At 40.9% G+C, this 16,944-nt stretch overlaps 1 protein-coding gene across 2 annotated transcripts in view; it reads left to right on the top strand.

Moving 5' to 3' along the window:
* sema5ba (sema domain, seven thrombospondin repeats (type 1 and type 1-like), transmembrane domain (TM) and short cytoplasmic domain, (semaphorin) 5Ba) overlaps nucleotides 1-16,944 on the top strand; it is a 140,106-nt gene that overhangs the window by 75,614 nt on the left and 47,548 nt on the right. For both annotated transcript variants that reach the window (XR_012964024.1, XM_076156774.1), the window contains exons 6-9: nucleotides 7,049-7,111; nucleotides 9,269-9,367; nucleotides 9,627-9,840; nucleotides 16,050-16,335. Coding sequence is in view for 1 of the 2 variants with exons in the window: in XM_076156774.1 (XP_076012889.1) it covers nucleotides 7,049-7,111; nucleotides 9,269-9,367; nucleotides 9,627-9,840; nucleotides 16,050-16,335 (662 nt within the window). In the remaining variant the exon portion in view is untranslated. The remainder of the gene's footprint in view (nucleotides 1-7,048; nucleotides 7,112-9,268; nucleotides 9,368-9,626; nucleotides 9,841-16,049; nucleotides 16,336-16,944) is intronic.

The following is a 16,944-nucleotide window of genomic DNA, read 5'->3' as shown; positions in this document are numbered from 1 at the left end:
GAGGGAGAATTGATGGCAGGGAATAAAGATGCTTGTTGGCCTTGCTAATAGATGGAACTGAACTCTGAAATGCATCACAGGTTGCAGACACTAATAATACAGGTTCTGGGGACAAATTCTGGTGTGAAATATTGGTTTTGATTTTGTCACAGATGCACTTTAATTATTATTATGCTTCAGAGACACTGATTTAAATTAAGTGATACTTGTCTTTCTTCTTTATGTTTCAAACTTATTGTGCCCATCTTTCTCTTACATCTTTCTTCATGTTGGGTGATTAACTTGAACATCTATTAATGAAAGAATGTGAGAGCACTTAAAGAGATATAAGTCCACTGCCCAATCTAAATCTGAATGTTTTTTAAGAACAGAAACTGTTCATTCTGAATCAGGAATGTGTACAATATGAAATACTGTATAGTAGAAAAGAAGAATAAAGAATAGTACACACTACATAGAATAATACATCTGCTGTACGGCCACCTAATGACCAATTATAATCAAATTATTGACCCATTAAATTAAAAAACAATCTTTCTGGATCTGATATCTGTCTGTAGCATGTTTTCGGTTATTTTGATTCTGCCTGCATTTTGATTGGATTTCAGTTGGTGGGTCATTATGGTAAACTGTTATTTAGTGCCTTTATCCAAAGTGCTTAACAGTATCTCTCATTTATCCATTCACATGCTCACTCATGATAGGTGTGCATGTTAGACAAGGTGCAAACCTACTTATCAGAAGCACTTATGGGTTCAGAGTTTTGACTTTGTCTTACTTTGACATGTTCTGGGGGCTTCTGAGAATCAAACCACAAGCCTTTCAATCCCTAGATCTCTCCTCTACCTTCCCGAGCCAGGCTGCCCAATTATGCTATAATGCCCATATCATTTAGATATAACATATTTTGTATAATATAATATTCATTAGCATTGGGCTGAAAGTTTGTCCTTGCCATGTGACCTTGGTCTTTGAGCATTTGAAGAACCTTTGTACAAACATGCAGGACGGTAATAAACAGAAAATGCCTGACACACATTCCCTACATCCTGACCACATGGCTTTTAGTCATTCTGTCGCCATTCAAGGTTCTAAAAAGAGTGAAGGTATTTGGTGAAGAGGATGTTGAGACATAGTTGGCATTCTCCCAGGCTCTGTGTGAAAAGTGAGAGGTAGACAGAGAAAGAAAAGAGGGGAGAGTGAGTGTGGAGAGTCAGGCCTCTACTGAGGGTCAGGGTTTAAGGGGGCCCTGCCAAAGAGATGGTAATGGCCCAAGCCATGATTAATTGCAAAGGCATCCCTCAGCTTGTGTGTGTTTGTTTACCATGATGTTGTTCCATCATTCCCAGCACCAGGCTGTCAGGCTGACATCTTACGGCTGGGGAGGTGGAATTCTATTTTTTAGAATGATTTTTGTATTATGTGTGTGTTATTGACTCAAAGATAGCAGATTGTTCAAGAGTTTCTCTAGATGAATGGTTGCTCCAGATGTAGATTTCCTCCCACAGCCACAAGTCAAATTGCTATACTTGTTTTTTGTTAAAGATTTTAAAATTTAATAACTTTAACTATAATATCAGCCCTGAACTGTAGATATTTTTACACTTCTCCTTAGTGGTCCCGAGGTGAGTCACCAAACTCCAATTGATCCGCTGAGCTTCTCTCGGTCTTTAAAGTGTGAATAAAGTCCCAACTCTTTCATGAACCTCTTCATACACAATGTCTGCCTATTTTTAAAAAAAAAGGCACCGTTGTCCTGTTGTTGTATTAGAACTCAGGTTCTCGGCACTTACTCTTGTTGTTCTGGACTAGATCTTTGCTTGTGTTATATATATATATATATATATATATATATATATATATATATATATATATATATACCAAATAATAATGACATAAAACCATGACCTGAACTCAACCATGTTTTAGTTGCTTACCCATAAATGTACAAACTTTCCGGAGAAGAAAGAACATGAACAGTGTGAGGAAGCGTCACTAATCATGCAACATAACGAAACTCAGGGTTGGACCACAAACCCAATTCTAAAACAACTAATTGCATAACTGGGAGGAAACCCCAGTGATTCTGTATGGTATATGTAGGTATAGAGAAACACAACAAAAACATCAACACAACAAACACAACACAGACTACATTCATATGTCATGGTAGAGCCTATAGCGCCAAAATTCTATATCTTATGACATTATTAAACAATTATGACATTTTGATGAATGAATCTCCCGAGTATACAGTAAACACGATCTGTGGGTCCTCAGAGGGAGTTCTGGTTGGTAACATGAGCTCTGGAGATGACCTGTTTCTTTTATTTTTACTAATTTCTGTGGTTTATCGTAGGTTAAATCACAGTTAACTTCATCTGTTGTGTAATTTGGTCTCTTTGAAGAAGGTTAATTGAAGAATTCAACTCTGGGAGACAGGGAGATAAGCTCTAACTCACTTATCATTACTACATACTAATCATAGCTATATAACACTAATGAATTTGTCTTAGTGTTTTGATCCTGTATTTTGGCTGTTATTTCCTGTTTTAAAAAACTGTTGTTTCTGTTTTTGTGGATTCTATTGTTTTCTGTCTCGCGTTACCTAATTGTTTCCTCCTGTGTGATTGTCCTCACCTGTTCCCCGTTGTCATCAACCCTGTTGAGTATTTAGTCCTGGCTTTTGGTGATTTTTGTTTGCTTTCAAAATGGGTCTGCAGGGTCTAAAAAACTCCCTGATAGTACAATGACCTAGAGAAATAATAGCCTGTAACAAACAGTCGCTTTTTTGAATCTACCTCTCAATGTGATGTTGCATATCACTGAATTAACATCTCAGCTACACAAGCCTTTCTTGCAATACAGCATTTCTATTTTTTCTGGCAGATCTGGATCCTTAAGCAAATCCAGACCAAATTACGTATATCTATTGGTAGTCTATATTCAGCCAGAATAAAAAGATTTAGATCACAAGCCTCTCCTGGAACAGAATGGACAACCCTGCTTTAATGTCTATTTCACAGAACTTAACCTTTTGAGTTTTGTAATCCTTCAGTAGTTTTAGTTTTATCACACTTATTACCCGATTGGTAGTATTGGTGTTTTACTCATAAACCAGATTTTAAACGATACGTGTCATCTTCTTTCACTCCTACAAGCATTCTTCTTGATCCAAAACAGCTCACATTTGCATAGAATATGAGAGACTTTTTTCCAACCTCTCAGTTGGAAAGAGCATTTGGAATTGCTTTTAGAAAAGCTCCTAGTTGGGCACATTAAGATTATCTCAAGTCCTTATCAAATGTGCTTCTAATGGTTTATTTCCATTAAATTCCCTAGAGACAATTTCACTTCACTCTCATTCTCAATGGAGTCTTGAGTCCGTATGAATCTTCTTTTTTTGTTCTTTCCAATGATTTTGCTCATAACCATGGACCCTCGTCCGTTGCTTTTGTGCACGGTGAGTTTGTAATATTTCTTCAAATGCACACATGTACTGAGATTACAACTTCTTTGTAGATGGATACATTTACATTTGGCCTTGTTACTTCAGGATTGTATTCAGTCCACAATTTCAAGACCTGACCTCTCTTCCCCTGCCTGCTCACTGTTGTAAATAAAGGTTGTATCGGGAGTAATTAAGCTTCTGCAGAGAGCAAAGAGTTATCACAACCTTGAGGTAAAAATACCACTTTTACACTGTTCATCAGCAGAGCTTGTCGCATATAATACATCCTTTTTTTATTAGACCGATAGTAATAAATCTGTAACATTTACAGTGAAGATTGTTCAGTATGTCCTCATTTAGCAGGCACAAACTGTTACTGAAAGCAAATTGGAAACAAAACATTACAGAATTTGTGCAAAACTCCACACTCAATAAAGAGGGCTCAAGTTCATCGCCACAAAAACGCACATTTGGATGTTTTATGCTATTATTTTAATCAAATCGTCCCTTTATTCATGAAGTTGTTTAGACTATTTTGTGTCTTCTCCAGAGTAGAGCAGACCTCCAGCTCTATTTGTCTATCTTCCGCTCTGTTCATGTGGGCTGTGAAACATTATTTCTGCGCCAATCAATGAACAGTCTGGGTTATGGTCTTTATATCAGAAAAGTGGAAGTCCCCTTAAGCAAATTCCAAGGAGAAGGCAGGGAGGATTAATATGGCTAGTGAACGGAGAGACACAGAGGAGGAATTCCGCCTTGCAAAGAACCATACATCGATGCCGAGATCGAATATGCTGCTGATACAGCCTAAGAAATAAGAGGAGCACTTCTCTTAGCACCTTGGACCGCGAGAATTCCAACTGCAACCGGAGATGTTGCACCCTGATTAGTATCCTCACATACTACAACCAGAGGATCTAGAATTGGTCGATGAGAGCCCCTTGGAAGCTCCCGAGCTATAGTGATGTTTTAAGAAGTAGAGTGATGTTTTAAAAACTGGAATTATTGTTCAAGCAGAATAAAAACAGTCAAGACAGCAAGAAATTTTCCATGTCAAATTTCTCACATGTCTGACACAGCTCCTCCAATCTTGTGTTCCTACTCGGACTGGTATGGTTGTGTCTCAAGGTTCCAAGTGCCTAACTACTATCAGCAATAACCATTCTCTATAAATAAGGGTCTAGACGTCTAGCTGAAAACTACCGTGGTCTATCAATAATCACGACAATGTCCAAAATTGTCTCGTAATTGTTGTTGAGAGGCTACGGCCGATCTATGAACTGATTCTAATGGGAACACAATTTGGTTTTAGAAAAAAACGTTCGACCTGCAACGCCATCTATATCATGAGACACATACTGGATCAAGAGAAAGGACTGTTGTACATATGCTTCATCAACCTGAAAGCAGCATATGATTGGGAGCCCAGCGGTGCTATGTTTCGTGTGCTAGAGATTCGACTCCGATGCCCCAAATTTGTCTCAACATTGAGGGCAGTGTACACAGGCACAAAAGCATGCATAAAGGGTGCTCTTCAATATTTTGAGACATTGTCAGGATATCGACAAGGGGGTTTCGAGAGTCCACCTATTTTCAATATCTATAAGGACTTTGTTATGCAGTGCGCGCAACATGAACTGCTGAAAAAGTTTTCCCGACAGCGGTGTTCTGGTCGAGTTCCAAATACCAAATGAGGTATCACCTTGTGAACTCTGTAGAAGAGCCCCTGCAGCAGGGCACAGAAGAGTAACTGAGTTACTATATGCCGACGACCGAATAGTAAGGAAGAGCTAAATCAGATTAAAGCTATATATGACAACACCTTAACTAGATTTGGGCTACAGATGTCATATAGTAAAACAGAGACCATGGCGTTTAATGTTGACGAATCAATCTTGACTCAGGAGTCCTTGATATCCGTGAACATTGTGAACATCCAGAAGGTCAGGGAATTCCGGTACCTTGGCCACCTAATAACCAATACTGCAAAGTCATCAGCAGCGCTGCATTTGAGAATTTCATCAGCTTTCAAGAAGTGGGACGAGTTGAAACGCTGCTTGACTGACAAGGAAATATATCTGAGCACCCATATGAAGATCCTCACATCTTGCGTCAGGTCTCGTTTGCTGTATGGAATTCAAGCCTGTGATTTGTTGGCTTCAGATCTCCAAAAGATTGAAAGTGTCTGGAATGGATTCTCAAGGAAAATGGTGGCAGGAGGATACACTAGAAAGAATGCTCCGTCCCGTAGCCAGCGCAGGAAGGGCATAGACCCAGCAACCCTAGTTGAAGGGTAGATCAACTGGTCTTTCAAGATACCCAATGAGCGACTGCGGAAAATTACAAGCTCTCACTCCATTCGAGACTTCTGCCAAATTCAATGTTTAAAGTACATGGACCATGTATGCCGCTTGGAAAATAATGCTATGCAAAAGCAGATGCTCTTTGACAAGAGAACGGTAACTAGGACATGGACGAAACTTGAGGACCTCTTGGGCGTCGATTACCAACAGGCTAGAAAGATGATGATGAACAGGACGTCTGCTCCAACAACTTTTCCCTGAGCAGACTTGCCCCAAGGCCGTTCTCAGGCCCAGTGGGAAACATTGATGATGATGTTTTTATTCTAATGATTATTTTTTTATTTCAGTTGCTCATTTTTTTTCTAATGATTATTTTTTTATTTCAATTGCTCATTTATGTTTAAGATTCTTGTACATTGATTTTTTTTTGATGGTTCCAAATTTTAGAACCATCAAAAACGTCTATGTACCTGGAGCCTTTGGTTTTAAGTGAGTTAACACTAATATTGGGGGACAGCAGCATTCAAACTAAACTAAACATGTTAGAGAAGTATAACAGTAGCAGATGTGGTCAGGTCAGTCTAACTACTAATCCCCCTACATTCACAACGCATGCAAAATCCAGATAACGTGAAAACATGTTAAGGTGTAAAAGACCTGACATTTGATGTGATTATCCAAATACAGAGATCCTATCGACTGGAGTAGGAGCGGTAGAATAAGGACGGTGACAGCCTCTCTCTCTGTCAGACTATGTCTGTCTCACCCTCAGAAGTGCTGCTCATGAGTAATAGCAAGGCAAGGCTTTGGTAGCCAAGCAGCATGTGTGAGTATGCGCATGCATTACTATGTCTGCAGCACAGTCACAGTCCCCAGTGCTGCCGACTACATCTATAATTAAGCCCAAGGCACAGGCATTACCAGGAATATGACTGACCAGCAGGAGAATGGGGTGCAGCGAAGGAGCCGAGGAAACAATTAGAGCGATAGAGAGGGGAGAAAGAAGATGGAGCGAAAGCTATTTACATGCTAATGTCATCCTGAGCCCTTCTGCTACCTCTTTGGGTACCTTGTCTGCTACCCTCAACAAAGCACCTGGTTGGCATGGTAGTCACCCTGTTCACACAACAAACAAACAGCAATGATGCTAATGTCTTTTCACGCATGGTTCTGTGCATTCCTACAGTATTAGCAACAGTGGGTCATTGCATAATTGCTTTGTCGCATCAGTTAGACTCAGCTGACTGATAATCTGCCTCTTTGCCTCTGGACTTTTCTCGTTTTTGTTTCCTAGGCGACAGAATGGGCACCGGACGAGGAAACCAGGAGGTCCTGTCAGAGCAAAGGCAAAACAGAGGTAACCTCTATCCTGCCCCCAATTACAGCACCTCATGTCAGTGGCTGGCACACAGAGAGGCCATCTTGATATTTTCTGTTTTGTGTTGCGGGGTCCTTACAGGCCTCATGGGAGTACTCTGTGTAGAACAGCTATTTCATAGCCTTCAATCAAGAGTTGTTTTTGTTACTATGAAGACAGGCCGGGGAACAGAGTGGGAAAGGATAGTACATACAAGAAAGTCAGGGCTGGATAGTGCTCCAAAGGCATGAAAAGGGGAATCCACACATAGTAATCATAGTATGAACATACATTTATTAAACTAAAAACACAGCTGGACAATGTAGGATGTTTCAGTGGAGGTGAGAGAGAGAGAGAGCAACTAAAAGGAGAAGACTTCTATGACTTTCCGAACCGACCAGCTCAGGTGAGTCAGGTCATTCGTCAAAACCTCCAACTAGCAGCCTGCACTAGGGAGGAGAAACTTAGAGGCACACATGGGCAAAGCAGTTCAACAGACAAGGCTGAGCCGTCACACTCATAACTGCCTCAACTCTCTAATTGTGATTTCTGTGTGAGAACGAATTACTTTTACTTTTTAAATCTGCAACTGGCCCTGAAGAGCCGTTACCAAATGCACATAATGAACAATCTGTGCGGTCTCTGAAACCTCTATCAATTCAGTTTATTTTCATTTTCACACATAACCCAAGCAAAATATTTTCCCAGAAAAACAATACCTAAAGTAATGTTTCATTACTAATAAATCTGTTTGACATATTTATCTGTGCAGCCAAAGAAATAAATAATTTCACACCTTATATTTTAGATGAATTCTTCACTAATTATGTAGTGCAGAGAATGCATGTGTTGGTGAACATTAACTCAGTTTATCTAAAAGTCAAGTCAAGTCAAAAGCTTGAAAGGTACATTATCATGTTCGTTATTAAGAAAGATCTTTACAATAGAATGCTGCAATTACCGGACCACATGTGTATTGCACAGAGCTAAGTATGAGATAATAATACTATTATTATTTTTATTATTCATCTTTTGCTGTATTCTTGTGTTTTTTGTTGTATTATTGCATTTCCCACTTGGTTCCACTTGGCCGTTGGTGGACAAAACAGAGTCGGGTGTACTGTAGGTATAATAACTTTTATCAAATATTATTGCTAAGATAAAATAATAATAATAATAACTTAAAATAAAATGTAAGTCCTCTGGGAACCACCCTTGTTGAAGTGAACATATAGCGGATAATTGACCTATGCCTCGAGGACTCACCATAAATTTGGACAATCTTAATTATCAATCAAAATGATGGGGCAGAGGTTGAGTCACACAATATTCAAAACAAACAAAACCAGACACTTCTGTTGAAGTGAAAGATGAAAAGATTTATGAGGTCACAATAAGAACTAAGAGTCACCGCCATGAATAAAATAAACCAGAATAATACAAACAATAACAGCAACTTCCAATAATAAGGGCTTAAATAGCAAGGGAATTCAATAAGAACTGGATTAAACCAAGATGTTGGATACAGCACTTAGAACAGGGCGACACAAAATGGCATGTGCGCACATGTGTGCGTGTGTGTCTTATCACCACTGACACACCCGCGAGGGAGGAGTCCTTGGGGTTAAGGTTTTCAGCCAAAATGGCAGATTCATTTCCAGGTCAAGGAACTTTGGCCAGTGAGTGAGTGTGTGTCTTCTCACCACAGATACCCCAGGGGGTCTTTGGAATACACAACACCCTGAGTCAGACACACTGAAGTGACGCTCACTATCACAGTTTTCACCAAGAACAAAGGAGGGAGAGAGAGAGAGAGACAAAAGAAAAAATGCAACATTGCATGCAGCATGCACTCTGTTCTAAAAGCACGGTCAGAATACGTAAAGAGCACAATAGCAGAAACATTAATCATAGGAAATCACAGTATTCCATACAATGTATTTATCTAACAAGATCTAAATCTGAAACATCAAAGCCTTACGTAATGTTGTAGTGTTTAGTTGTGGCTCTTTGAGCTCGACGGGTTAGCCACCCCTTATATATATTGACACAATGTATTCTTCAGTGGAACGTCTCAAATACCAAACCAATGCTAATTAGTTTGCTAGATTATATGCACAATATTTTAATTAATCCACTTGTCTTCTGCCCTCATAGATTGAATGTCAGAACTACATCCGAGTGCTGCTGGTAAACAAGACTGAGGTCATGACATGTGGAACCAATGCCTTCCAGCCTCTGTGTATTACCCGAGAGGTATGAGGAAATGTATGTGTGTATGTCTGCTACCACCTTTGCTCCTTTTTTCTGTCTATCTAAATTTCGTTTGGCCTCTCTCCTTCACTCTGTCCTTCTTTGCATCTCAAACATGTTGTTTGCCACTGTCTTTTCGCCTTTGCTCTGTGTGTGTGTGTGTGTGTGTGTGCGTGTGCGCAAGGAGGAGTAAAGAACATATCATTTACAAATGTTATCTTCCTTTTCTCTATCCTGTACGGATCCTGTCCACCCATCAAAGGTGGGGAACATGAGCCGTGTGCTGGAGCGGGTAAACGGTGTGGCGCGGTGCCCATATGATCCACGTCATAACTCCACAGCAGTGGTGACAGAAAGTGGAGAACTGTATGCAGCCACCGTCATTGACTTCTCCGGCCGCGACCCTGTCATATATCGCAGCCTGGGGGGCATGCCACCACTTCGAACTGCACAGTACAACTCAAAATGGCTGAATGGTACAGTGAAACACACACACATGATGTTCCTTGGATCACACAAATAACAAACAATAACTCATTACAGTGCATATCTCTGCCATGTTATTCCACCTATGGCTCTGTCTCTGAAATGCAACATATATTTGCCTATGCTGAAATGTAATATGTGTTCTGGCTGAAAACATTTGTCAGGCTTAGTCCAGACATTCTGCAAGTAATTTTGCAATTTTTGAACATTTATGACCTATGTATGTCTGTAGAATTGTAAGTAAGCATGAAATTGTAATGCTACAAGCCAGAGTGCACAGGTTCAAGTCACAGCTTATTTTGACTGTGTTTCATCGGGTCAACGGGCACTGTTTTGTGTCTGAGAATCCAATCTGATATGATTTGTTATGTCTCTGAACATATCTCTGGATTTAATCCACATGAGGCTAAACTGTACGCTAAAGACAAGAACGAGAACAGGAAATTCCATCATTTTCTTCAAAGGTTTTTTGTGACAGCCAAGTCAGAGATATCCTGATATGGTATTTGTAGAGGATTACAAAGGCTGTTTGGCTCTGAAATGAGGGAACCGTTGCACAGGTTAGGGGTAGGGATTGGCAGTATTTAAGGAATGTTATGGGGTGTAGATATCAATTATCTGCCTGCCGCTGACACAGATGCTTTCCTGTGAACACATCACACCAGAAATCCATCCGTCTATATCCTGACTCCATCTGAACTGAAATTCAGATGGACCTTCAACGGCATCAGTCAAGAGTGATATGAAAACGTAGTGACATTTCTGTTAATGGAGGCATAGAGGATAGATGGAGATGTGGGAGGGAGGCTTCTCATAGAAGACGCGAAGTAAGCTACAGAAGAGTTGGTTAGGTGAGACTTGAATGTAGAGGCAGCAGAAGGAAGATACAATTTAAGCAGAGATAGAGGGTGAGAGAGTGGCAAGGTCTGTGTGTTAGCAATGCAAAAGAGTGTGGAGTGGGGAAGATGATGTGGATGAAGGAGAGGCAGAGTAGAATAGATTGAGTAGTCACTGAGCAATGTAATTCCTCATGGTAGGGACAGGGTGAAATAACAACACATGTTTCACACCAGCGCCACTACATGTTTTTGTGTGTGCATGCATGCATATGTCTGCACATTCTGTAAATGCATATTGCAGGTGATGTGTGCTTCCATGTTGATCTTAGCTATGTGTGACAGACAGTCACACAGACGTGCATTATTTCATCAATAATGCATGTCACATACACACACAGCCAGGGAGAGAGAGAGCATGTGGGAGAGAAAGAGGGAGATAGATGAGAAGTCAAGTAGATAGTGTGGTCATTAGCATAATCACACACACACACACAGTCCAGCACATGTTTGCACATACATGCATGCCATCATAGAAACAAACCTAGTCTGTTTCATTGTGTGAGGATTATGGAATCCAGGGTGTGAATGGAAATCTAATTTCCAGCACAAAGAAACACACTCCCCAGTCCACAGGAGCCACAGGCAGGGGGGAGGTTCTGGATACATCTGTTCCTTCATTTAACTGGTAGGCTGCCAGGTGCTGAGCAGCAGAATGACAACAGGAGCTATGAATCACCTGTAAAAAATATTTACAGTTTGTGTGTGCTTTTCTCAGTCCTCCACAGACATGATATGTAACAACAGATTTATATATCTGTCAGTCTCCCTCCATGGTTTGCTCCTCTCAGCTTGTTTAGCATGTATATGATCATTAAAACTGGCGAATAAGAACTTTGTCCAGACCTTGAATACAACATGTGACAATTTCATACACAACTACTCTGGCACAGTCTCTACTCTTTGTAAACATCATGTACTTGTTTGATTTGATATAACTGTTTCAGAGGGTCTCCACGCTCCCACTGAGGATCCTTGAGGTCTTCTTGGGTCACAAAATGATTTGGGACAGCCTGACATGATACAATATATTTTATTGTTCCTTTAGGAGAATTTGTCTCAACCTTAGCTGGTCCATAGTATATATAATCCACAAACCCTAATAAACAACATCAACCTAGATAAGACATCCCACATGACATAAAATATGCAATATTTAGCATGATACGCAAATACAGATCTCAAAAAGGACACGTCTAATCCCCTTGGCATCCCTGGAACTGATCCATAATAGACCCATGGAAAACCTTTTTTTAAGAGACCCAAAGGGGACAAGAGGACACTCCAAAATAGACTATGGATTAGAGCGGTGGTTCCCAGGAGGGCGCAAGGGGGGGCGCAGAGCTATTGCATGGGGGGTGCAGCGCGGGATCCCCCCCCCCCCAGACCGACCAGTGGACCCGTATTGTTTTATATCATGTCTCCAACCCCCGTCAGATCGATCGGCCGACCCGTATGGGGGGGCGCAAAACAATTCTAATCTATACAAGGGGGGCCCTGTGGACAAAGTTTGGGAACCACTGGATTAGGGGATAATTAGATCTGATCCACAGACCCAAACAGTGAAAGGACACCAACACTAGCAGGATGCTTTTTATTTCAGAGTGGTTCTGTTTATTGCTGCACTTCACTTCACTCTCCATCCCACCTCAAGACTGTGGTGGATTATGTCAGACCAAATGATTAACGCTGTTAGGGAGTCTGCTCAAATACCCTCAGGGGATAAGACATATTAGGAAAAGTACCTCCACTTGGAATTATGGAAGGTCTGTATGGACTGTTCTATTGAAATTAATGTGGCAACTTTTTACAAATTAAATTTCATGAAGAACTGGTTTTGTAAGTTTAATCATTCTGGAGATATTTGGCCTTCAGTGAGATAATACATTAAGTGAGATCAAGAGTGTCCAAACTACGGCCAATTAAAAATGGACCACGGGCCGCATTTGCCGGCAAATTCTAAAAATATAATGGAATGTGGCCCATACATGAAACTTGCGCTTGTGAGTGCAGAAAATCTAGTTGGAAAATTTAAATTTCTCCATAGAAGTTGATGCCACCTACACAGATGCCATAGACACCGCACAGTGTGAGTGAGCTGAGAGTGGAGGTGAGGCTGTTCAAATGCACTGTATCATCCACCAAGAAGCCCGCTGTGCCAAGCCAGTCCAGCTTGGCAATGTGATAAACACTGTTGTGAAAACTATCAACATAATTCAAGCACGAGGGCTCTACCACAGAAAATTTCAAGCTTTCCTATCAAATGTTGATGCTGAATACGGGGAGCTACTCTGTGCTGCAGCGGTTAAATTCCCCGAGATCAGAAATCGACCGTTTTTTAGAAGAGACGGACCAACCTCTTCATGAGCCGACTGGCCCTCTATGATTAGCAGACGTGGCTTTTTTAATTGATCTTCCTAATCATCTTAACAAGATGAAGAAGAACAAGAGCCTACAAGGCAAATGGACCACAACTTTTTGCGCACATGAAAGCATTCTGTGTGAAGCTGTTCTCGACTCCCTTGCCGATGGATCAACAAGAAGTGGAAGCGAGTCTGCAATTACAACAACAATAGAAATGCAGTGTGATAATTCTCTCCCTGCCCGACTTCTACTGAGCTTGGTAAAGGACATGTTTCCTCTGTTGAGGCGACACGCAAAAAGAATGATGAGATGTTCGCCTGAACATACTGTACATACGTGAGCAAACATTTTCTCTGTTAACTGAACAAAAGTAGATTGACAACTGAAATGACCGACAGCCACCTCTGTGGGGTCCTTCACACCACAACCACCAAACTTACTCCTGACCTGCCAGCGATCCTTCATTCCAAAGCGCAGCATCACTGCTCCCACCGCGTGGGATGCTTGAAATATTCTCATCCCCTTTCCCCCTTATTTTCCACCCTTTATAGAGGGCTGTGAAGGGGATCACCATCCTGACCAAGAAGCAGTCTGAGGCTGCTGTCATGAGAATGTGCTGCCAACCATTTTCGTAACAAAACAAATGAAAATGCATTCATGGAAAGCTGTGATGTAGGCTGTTTTTTCTTTAGGCATATTCAATTCTCAGGCACAATTGACCTACATTTGATTGATTTTGCTAATACACTAGAGGTGAGGCAATATACTCCGCCACTAGTGAGTGGCCCAGTCCTTCATACACTGCTCAAAAAAATCAAGGGAACACTTAAATCACACATTGGATCTTGATGAAATAATTATTCAAGTTGAAATCTTTACTGATGTGCATTGTATAATTAGCTGAGAAGAAATTGACAGTCAATGGAAACCAAAATCATTAACCCGTCGAGGGCTGGATTAATATCACAAATTTAAGTAAATAATTGAAATCACAGGCTGATCCAACTTGCGTGAATGACATCATGCCAACTCACAATGTGACTCAGTAGTGTGTGTGGCCCCCATGTAGGGCTATCCTGGCTAGTCTGTGGTGGTATTTGGCGGCATCAGATGCATGATACATAATGTCCCATAGGTGCTCAATTGGATTTATGTCAGGGGAACATGAGGGCCAGTCAATGGCATCCATGCCTTTATCATCGAGGAACTGTCTACACCTGGTGTTCTGCACCAGGAGGAACCCAGGGCCCACTGCACCAGTGTAAGGTCTGACAATCGCTCTGAGAATTTTTACCGAACAGCAGTCAGGGTACCATTGGCTATGACATGGAGGTCTGAATGACCCTCCAAGGATATGCCTCCCCAGACCATCACTGACCCACTGCCAAACCAGTAATGCTGGATGATGTTGCAAGCAGCATAATGCTCACCTAGGTGTATACAGACTCTTTGACATCTGTCACATGTGCTCAGTGTGAACCTGCGGGCGCCAATGGCGGACCTGACAATGCTGGTGTTCTCTGGTAAATGCCAATCGAGGTGCACAATGCTGAGCTGATGAGTACAGGTCCTACAAGAGGACACCAGGCCCTCATGCTCCCAGTAGTGACAAAGACACTAGCAGAACGCAAAACTAGCTCTTTCATTTTGTCTTACACTTTTGAAATATACTGTGCTCTTAAACCTTTGTACGATGTAGTTGAATGCCTTCACCTTCACTTCACCTCTTCAGTACCCAACCAGCAGTCTGTTCACCGCTCAGTAGGATGTTGGAAATTCACACTCATCTCACTTGCACCCTTCCGTCTTCAGTAATATTATACAGAAACTGTCCAGCCTTTTCCTGACCGACGCACTGTACAGACAAATATCCAGAGATGCACATGTACATCCACACAGAATCTTACACCAACCCACCCACAGCCAGTACCTGGACATATAAATATACATTCATATATAGTCACCAAACACCATTAGCTCCTTCACATGCTTTTAGCTATAGGGCAACTAGTACTTACACTATATTACAACTGCCCCCATTCTAATAATTGTCCATGCCTCAACATGCATAAATCCACTCTTTGCTCCTGCTTGCTTTTGACCACCATTTAAGTGCTTGAAGTACATTGCTTGCCAACTGACTGGTTTCAGTTGGATTTTTACTGTTTTTCCTCATATGAATATATATAACTGAAACCAATGAGTGTCAAGTATAAAGATGGTGATAATAATGAATGTGGCTGATTTGCACTGTGGTTTTCCTCTGTGTTGTGTTGTTTAATGATGCACATATTCATTAAAGCCTTGATTTCAAATATAAGAACAAAATGACAAAAAAAAAGGTTGTGCCTTTAATGGATGCATTAATTTTGATAGATTAAGATGCATGGATGTTCATGCATAGTAGATGCTGAGTCAGTCTTGATATGGTCGATACTCACATACGTGTGCTTTTCAGCTCCTGAGGTCGTGAATTAGTATTCTGTGATGACTTTACAATGGATGACAGGGCGCACTGTTCAAACTGTTCTTCAGACTTTACCTGATAAGGACCTCAGTAGGATGGGCTATTAATTATGTGCTTTGTAACACATAGTTATAAAGTGGCGCTGGCATCCAGTTAAATAGACATAGCTCCATCGATTTACCTTCAAAACATCAGACAGATTTATAAGCTAAACATTTTTATATTCTCCTATTCCTCCTACTCCCCTCCTTTGCCTGCGCCTTCTCCTCTCATTTAAACATTTGACATTGAGGCAGTAATATGATGCTCTTTGAACTGAAAAGCAGTGCAGTTGTAGATTTTGTTGTGTTTTTTGTAATCAATTGTAAGAAGTACAATGGTCAACACAACAGCTCTTTGAAGAGCTATGTAGCAAATATTCTACTCTCCTTGGAGTCACCATGTGACAATTCTGTCTTCTTCCTCCTGGCAGAGCCCCAATTCATCTCAGCCTATGACATCGGCTTGTTCACCTTCTTCTTCTTGAGGGAAAACGCTGTGGAGCACGACTGTGGGAAGACAGTCTATTCTCGTGTGGCACGAGTCTGCAAGAACGACATCGGTGGGCGATTCCTCCTGGAGGACACTTGGACGACGTTCATGAAGGCTAGGCTCAACTGTTCACGCTCCGGGGAGATCCCCTTCTACTACAATGAGCTGCAGAGCACTTTCTACCTTCCAGAGCAAGACCTCATCTATGGCATATTCACCACCAATGTGTGAGTGATAAAAAAAACACACAATCTTGTATCTGCACACACATGTACCTGAAGGATTTCCTAATGGTTTATGATTTAATCGTGGTTTATAATTCAGGATAAAGGACTCTATTGTAGACATAGTTTGTCAACTTGTGAATAAAATCACACATTTTAATCTCTCCATTGTACCAGAGAAGATGACATATTTTTCAAATGCAGATGTTACAATTTGAAACTAAAGGAAAAACTCAGACTTTAGGGAAATATTTATTGTCTTACTGGTGGTTGGAAGAGAGGATCAATTTAATTTTCATCTCGCAATACAGAGATTTCAATGGGATGGGGAGGCTTGCCTTTGTCGAAGGAGCATTTCAATAACTCAAAGCTGTCATATAAACACTTTCCTTGTGTGACCTTTATAAAACAAAAAATAAGCTGGTTTAACAAGCTAATTCTTGCCTTCATTTCCTTCATTATGATTTGCATGAACATGAATGGACAAAATAAGTCCCCATTACCAGTGTTAAAGTTAGATAAAGCCACCACAATGCTGTCTCTCAGATTGAAACAGATGGCTCGCTAAGAACATACACACATTGACACTATCACAACAACTCTAATTGAAAA

Source organism: Genypterus blacodes, unplaced genomic scaffold (assembly GCF_046128005.1).
Source record: "Genypterus blacodes isolate CSIRO-AG114 ecotype Tasmania unplaced genomic scaffold, CSIRO-AGI_Gbla_v1 ptg000008l_1, whole genome shotgun sequence".
NCBI classification, from domain to species: Eukaryota; Metazoa; Chordata; class Actinopteri; order Ophidiiformes; family Ophidiidae; genus Genypterus; species Genypterus blacodes.
This window is presented reverse-complemented; position numbering and strand designations above follow the sequence as displayed.